The 7569-nt window shown below is 39.7% G+C and overlaps 1 protein-coding gene across 1 annotated transcript; it reads right to left on the reverse strand.

Moving 5' to 3' along the window:
• Positions 1-4804: 4804 nt before the first annotated feature.
• On the reverse strand, positions 4805-6571 carry LOC145110034 (F-box protein At3g07870-like). The gene is made up of 2 exons (XM_079047065.1): positions 6437-6571; positions 4805-6081 (listed from the first exon to the last, which is right to left on the reverse strand). The coding sequence occupies exon 2, from the start codon at positions 6073-6075 to the stop codon at positions 4903-4905; it is 1173 nt and encodes a 390-aa protein (XP_078903191.1). The 5' UTR covers positions 6076-6081; positions 6437-6571; the 3' UTR covers positions 4805-4902.
• Positions 6572-7569: the final 998 nt, after the last annotated feature.

Below are 7569 nucleotides of genomic sequence, written 5' to 3' on the forward strand. Positions count from 1 at the left end.
GGCGCCGGCAGCGGCGCCAACTCAGGCGACTGCGAGGGTGATGGATGGCCGAAAGGCCATACCAGAGGCTCCAGTGGTGCGGAGCCGAGCATTTCAGCTGACAGTCGAGGAGGCACGTACCGCACCCGATGTGGTGACGGGTATGGTTTCTCCTCCTTATTACTTATTATTATGATTGCTGCGATTTTGATATGTTGTATGTATGCTCTGTTTAGGATCGTTCCATGTGAACGATATCCCAGTTCAGGTATTATTTGATTCGGGCGCCACCCGGTCGTTTGTCTCTATTGCGCTTAGCAAGAAGTTCCCTGAGTCTTCGGGCATGTTGGATTGCCCTTTAGAGGTTGAGATTGCCGATGACCGATCGGTGCGAGCATCAACAGTTTTCAGAGATTGCGTCCTGATGTTATTCGAGGAGCGCTACTTGGTAGACTTGGTTCCCATACCTTTGCGGGGAAACAAGGTTATTATTGGTATGGATTGGCTAAGCCCCAATGGGGCAGTGATCGACTATGCACAGCAGTTGGTGCGGATCAGGACCCCGAGTGGGGGAGAGCTGGTGATCCAGAGCGAGAGGCCACAACGAGGACCATCTTTATGTTCAGCAGCGAGAGCGAGACGCTACCTACAGCAGGGTTGCGTTGGGTATGTCGCCCATGTTATGGATACCCGGGAGGTGGGTACGACGACGGTGAGCGATGTTCCGGTGGTGCGAGACTACACAGATGTGTTCCCAGAGGAGCTTCCTGGGATACCTCCGGGACGACAGGTGGAGTTCAGGATCGATCTAGTCCCTGGTGTGGCTCCAATAGCCAAGGCACCATATCGGTTGGCTCCTCCCGAGATGCAGGAGTTGTCTACGCAGATGCACGAGCTGCTAGACAAGGGATTCATCAGGCCGAGTAGCTCGCCTTGGGGAGCCCCGATCCTGTTTGTCAAGAAGAAGGATGGGTTGCATCGCATGCGTATAGATTACCGGGAGATGAACAAGGTAACAGTGAAGAACCGTTACCCACTCCCGAGGATTGATGACCTCTTTGACCAGTCACAAGGAGCATCTTGGTTCTCCAAGATTGATTTGCGTTCAGGTTATCATCAGATGAGGGTCAGAGAGGAGGATGTGCAGAAGACTGCTTTCCGGACACGATATGGTCACTATGAGTTTGTGGTGATGCCTTTCGGGCTCACCAATGCTCCTGCCGCGTTCATGGATCTTATGAACCGCATGTGCAGGCCGATGCTGTATCGGTTCGTGATAGTTTTCATTGATGATATCTTGGTCTACTCCAAGACGCAGGAGCAACATGAGGAGCATCTGCGAGAGGTTTTGGACACTCTGAGGAGGGAGAGCTTGTACGCCAAGTTCTCCAAGTGTGAGTTCTGGTTGCGCGAGGTGCAGTTTCTTGGGCACCTTGTCAACCAGAATGGTATTCTGGTCGACCCGGCCAAGGTGGAGGCCATGATGAGATGGGAGGTTCCGAAGTCTCCATCTGAGATTCGGAGTTTCCTGGGATTAGCCGGCTACTATCAGAGATTCATCCAGGATTTCTCCAAGATAACCGTACCTTTGACTCGGCTAACGAAGAAGGTCGTAGTCTTTCGTTGGGGGCCTGAGCAGCAGGCAGCGTTCGAGAAACTGAAACTGAGACCAAATCTAGGTCCTAAAGAATTAGGGTTTGAGCTAAATCCTTTCTATGAGGGTATTAGCGGTTAAAGGTGGAAACTTTACCCTCAAAAAGGGCATTTCCAGTGTACATGTGAGGTATGGAGCTTAGATCTGAAGAATAGAGGCTTACTCCATTAAGATGTAGCATCAAACAGAAGAACTCGGCGAGTTCATGAGGAACTCGATGATTTGGTTCAATTTGTCCCGATTCTGTGAAGCACAGAACTTGGCGAGTCTGTAGGAGGACTCGACGAGTTGACTCGTTTTTATGACGACTGTGAGTAACATGGAAGCTCGGCGAGTCAGGGAGTGACTCGACGAGTTGAGTCAACTCAGGGATGACTTTGACTGGACGTTGACTTTGACTTTTACTTAGATTGACCCATGAAGGGTTTTTGAGTATGGAATGGTATCTAAGAGATTGTTATGTATAGGGTGTGGGTAGACACTTCAGCTATTCACACGATATCGATGCGAGTTTCTTCTAGTAGGACGGGTCTACGGCACCAAGGCCGACCCGTATATGATATTTGTATGATTAGTAGCCGAGTGTGGGCGGGGCCCGTATCTCATAGTAGCTGATTGTGGGCGGGGCCCGTATCTCATAGTATTGTTGAGTATGGATATATGACTGATTGATATATTTAATTATACTTGTTGTCTGTATGATACTTGTATGTATGTTGATAGCTGAGTGTGGGCGGGGCCCGTATCTCATAGTAGCTGAGTGTGGGCGGGGCCCGTATCTCATAGTAGCTGAGTGTGGGCGGGGCCCGTATCTCATGGTAGCTGAGTGTGGGCGAGGCCCGTATCTCATAGTAGCGGAGTGTGGGCGGCGCCCGTATCTCCTTGAGTGTGGGTGGAGCCCGTATCTCCTAGTTGCATGATATATGTATGATATGTGGTAGTTTGGGGAGCTCACTAAGCTTCGTGCTTATGGTTTTCAGTTGTGGTTTCAGGTACCTCTGGTAGCAAGGGGAAGAGCTCGGGATGACTGCATGACACATACCATTTATGTTTAGCCTGGGATATATCACTTTGATATTTGATGTATATTGACATGATGTTTGAGATGTTATGACATGTTTTGTGAATAACCATGGTTTTAATAATATTTAAAAACGAAATTTTTGGACCGTATTTTTGGGTTGTTTTCAAAATTTGCTACTGTATTTATATGTAGATAATTTTGTATGCATGTTTGTATAGAATGTAGGGAAATCTTCGAAAAAATCTTAATATTTCACCCTAATTTACGAAAAAATCTCAAAGTAAATTGGTTTATGGAAAAGTCCCGATTACCGGAAAAAATGACGATTTGACTCTTTTTTTTTTTCCGGTTTATCGGTTTCGGTACTTACCCGGTTTCATTAAAGTCTCATTATTTTACCATAATTTGGGACTTATTCGTAAATTATGGTAAAATAATGAGACTTTATTAAAACCGGATAAGTAATGAAACCGGTAAACCGGGCAAATAGGATTAAATCGTCATTTTTACCGGTAATTGAGACTTTTTCGTAAGCAGATTTTAGTTTGAGACTTTTTCGTAAATAAGGGTAAAATATTGAGATTTTTCCGGAGATTTCCCTAGAATGTATGGAAGTTTTGGTAGTTAATTTGGTATGGAACTGTTATGGAATATTTCCGTAGTGAATTTGCTATGCGGTTGCTACAGATTCCGTGGTTATTTTGCTACAAATTGTTACGAAATTTTTTTCGTAGTTACTTTGCTATGACATCATTAGCTACATCTACAAGTGATTTTTCTACGAAAATTTTCCGTAACAATTCCGTAATTTCAGGCTGTAGCTACGAATTTTTTCTGCGGCTATTCAGCAGTTTTCTTATAGTGAACGTGTGCCATGTAAGTGTCACGTATCCAGTGTTTTGCGGCAAAGCCTACAGGGATAATATTCTGGAAGTAAGAGGCTAGATTATGACGGCGGCGAGCGATGGCAGTAGAACAAAGATATCTGATTTTGGTTTAATAGTGGTTGTGGATATGTCTATATTTTGTGGTGTATGCGTGCTTTATGTGTGGGACTGAATTTTACAAGTACTCTTTGGTTAAGTCACATAAACTTTGCTCATTTTAAGGCCCAAGAAGATACGAGGACTGGATAATTTTTTCTTTAGGTCTGCCATATGTGACCCCATAGGGAATTCAAAGCACATAATAACATTTTAGAGATTTTAATCAGATAAAGATTGGGTAGTGTTTCTTTATGACTTAATGAGCTTAACCCGATGTGACTTTTATTTGGTAAGCCACACGATATTCCCCTATACCCATGATGGTGTACATGTTTGGATTCGATTTCAGAGGTCCCAAATTACCAAGTAGTGAATTCTGACCACACTGCTACCGGCAACCCTTTGACAATGCCCACCGGAAGGCTTAATTATGACAGGGTCCGATCATGCGTGGGTTTGTCTTCGATCTCTACCCAAGTCAAAATGTCTGATTTATAGCAAATAGCTACTCATATCTTTCTCAGTGCTATGATGAATCATGTCGCTTGTATATGATCTCAAGTTGAAAATTTCCAAAGTAGGAGTCTGAAATAAGATTCCTCCATTTTTAGTGTTCACACTTGCAATGAATAATTGTCTTGATTGGAAGTATTGAAAGAATATAGATCGTGACATGTGCTGGTAAATTTTCCATGGATTGTATTGAGAGAACACATGGTTTTATAGCAAATAAAATAAGGGCTTGTTGCTGGTGGTGGGTGGCAGCTAAACTAAAGAAAACTTGATTTTGGGTTTCATGGTGGTTGTTGTATGTATTTCATGTGTTTTAATCTTTTAAAATGAAATCTTTGCTTGGAAGTATATATGTAACCACACTATCAGTATAAATGTTAGGGTGGTCAAACATCCTATAATGACACTCAAAAAGGTGTTTTAGGCCCAAAAAGGGTTGGTTAAAGGAATGACCTCACCACCTATTTTAAATGATGCTAGGCAGCCAAGGCATCATTCTTATTTTTAATTACCAATTTGGCATCAATAATTATATTAATCCTACATTTGATGTCCTAAGAAATAATGTTTTTGTTAATTGTACATGTTAGGACTTGTAGACAAAATAGACCACTTTAAAAAACACATAATATATAGGAAATTACTAAATGAAAGTTAAAACGAAATAGTTAACATATTGGATTCCAAAGGATCGTTTGATACAGAGATAACTAAATGTTGATCATATATAGAACTTGTGTAGATCTTCAAAACACTTTAACTATCTCGTTTTTGAAGTTGTGTAGCCTATGAAATCCAGGACGATAAGCCAATCCTTTGAAGCAGCCATCAAATGTTTTTGTGTCTGTAACTGTTTTACTCCCAGGTGAGTAAAGCAATAGGTTGTTTCCAGAAGATGCCATCAAAATAGTTCCATCTTTAAAACACTCCATCATACGCGGGTGTCCCAAAATCAACATATCAAGATCACGGCTGATCCCTTTTTCGATCACCAGCTCTTTATGCCAAGATTTCTTGATCCCATATTCCTTCATCACCCAAACCGTCAATTTAGAATTGTAGGTAGCACATAGACATAAACAACCTTTTAGGACACCCAACTTCTGGAAATAGTTCTGCCTTGCATCTATAACTTCAGAAGGAGGTGATGGGAACAACTCAAATGTCTCCTTATCGAAATCGAAAGCACAAATCTTTTCAGGCAAAACCTGGTAACGAATAATCCAATGAGCATGCCCGTTTAGAAATGGCCCGTAGTGTCCATTCAACCAGTATGGGACATGACCCAGACTTCTCCATTGGCCCGTGCCAAGAGTGTAAACCTCAGCTTCGGATAGACTATATGTTGGGGTGGAATCTGGTGACATTATTATACCCCTTTGGAAGATTCGTATCACTTTGTATTCTCGTGTAAGTGAACTGACACCAAAACAATAAACGATATTTGTACACCCTTCTCTATAGTATTGTGGCCTAGGGAGGATCATATATTCTCTTGTGATAGGATTGCATATGTAAGTGTTATCAACATTCTTATTAACCTGCCACAGGCAAACCAAGCCTCTGACTGAGCCAACCAGGAGTGTCATAGGTGCAATATTAATATCAAGGCTCATGACAGGGTGGTGCTGTAAATTGTGGTGATAGAGTCCTTCTTCGACCTCCACCCACTTCAGTGGGCCAGGTTTATAATAAATCATCAAGCATGCAGGTGATCTCGAGAGTTGAAGATCAGCAAAGTAAGAGTCAAAAACTACTATATTCTGCCACTGCTTGCATACACATTTGCAACGGATGATCGTCTTCACAGGAAGTCTTGAGAGAATATCGACCATGACAGCTACAGGCAAGTCTTCCATGCATGGCTCGCGTAGAGACATTCTTTTCTGGATTTTGATGGAGGCCGTGGAGCCTGTCATATATGGCTGATCCAAAACAATTCAAAATTACTACAAACATTAATAGTTAATAATAATTATTATTATTATTTTTTTTTTTGGAACGGCATTACTAGTTAATAATTAACTAACATCTATTAAACCCTAACAAAATATAACCTAATTAATAATAAGCTCTAACAAAAAATGCTAGTAACAAATTGCTGCTAACATAATATGTCAGTAACCCTATTAAAAAACTCGTGTTGTATAAAATTCAAAACTAACACAAATTACTGATAACAAAAACTTTACCACTAACAGTTAATAACTGAAAAATCCTTAATGATTACTGCTACCAAGCCACAAATTAGGACTATTAATTGTTTATAAATAACTTTACCAAAAGAGTTATTGTTGGACGAGACCCAAAAGCAGAGAGACCGATTCACCGAGACTGAGCAGGGCACGGCGGCATAGGGTTTTGTTTATTGTTCCTGCGAGGAGATATATACGGATGGGGACTCTGGAAGAATGAGACGAGAACTAGGATCGTGGGTTGGAATTTATATAAAGTTGCCGTATCAAATTTTTATTAAACTTTGACAAAACTGCAAAATTGATACTGTTGTATAAAAAAAAGTAAAAAAAATAAAAAAAATAAAAATAAAAAATAAAAACTGTAGATAAAATTAAAAAAGTTTTGGACTTAGGATCAAAATAAATAACTTCCTATGGTTTTTTTAGTCGTAAAAAACTTAAAATGACCATTTTGTCGATCTATTTTTTTTTGGTATTCTTTTATATTTCTTTAATGTTTTTGTAATTATAAAATAAAAGAAGTCTCTCTCTTTATATATATATATATATATATATATATATATATATATATATATATATATATATATATATATATATATATATATAATTCTAATAAAAAACTCCTAAACCTCCACTTGTCCCTCTTATAAGCCTCCTCCTTTCCACGTGTCCATTCCACAACCATCTTAAGATTATTTTCCCGCCCATTGCTGCTTTGACGAATCTACACAATCTCCTACTAATCAGCATTCAGTTACCATATTCTCCCTACATTAAACTTCATTTTAATTATCATACATCAATCATATCACATAAAATCAGCAATGGTTTTTTAATTACTTTATCTTTTCCAAATATATATGCATCATAATAGGAATTAAATCGATTACAATGTTATCTTCCAATGATTTATTTCACTTATAAATACAAAACCCATATAAAAATTTCCAAGCATTGTCGTCTTTCTCATTTGCTTCATATCTAAACCCAAAAAGAAGCTGCAATTCTGGTAAATCATCCCCCGAACAAGTATGTTGAAGTTTTTATGTTTATCATGTATTCTTATTTTGATTATTTCTATATTCTTCTCCTTTCTATTTCCTTTTGTGTGTGTTATTTTATAGGCATCCACATTTAATAGATTAATTCTCTGTAAACTTTGTTATTACATGATATTCTAAATGTTATTGATTCTGTTCACCATTTAACTGGAAT

This window comes from Lactuca virosa, chromosome 1 (assembly GCF_052849685.1).
Source record: "Lactuca virosa cultivar CGN04683 chromosome 1, Lactuca_virosa_CGN04683_v6, whole genome shotgun sequence".
Classification (NCBI taxonomy): Eukaryota; Viridiplantae; Streptophyta; class Magnoliopsida; order Asterales; family Asteraceae; genus Lactuca; species Lactuca virosa.

Coding starts and splice junctions, on each gene's coding strand:
- LOC145110034 (XM_079047065.1), bottom strand. CDS start 6,075: ATGACAGGCTCCACGGCCTCCATCAAAATCCAGAAAAGAATGTCTCTA.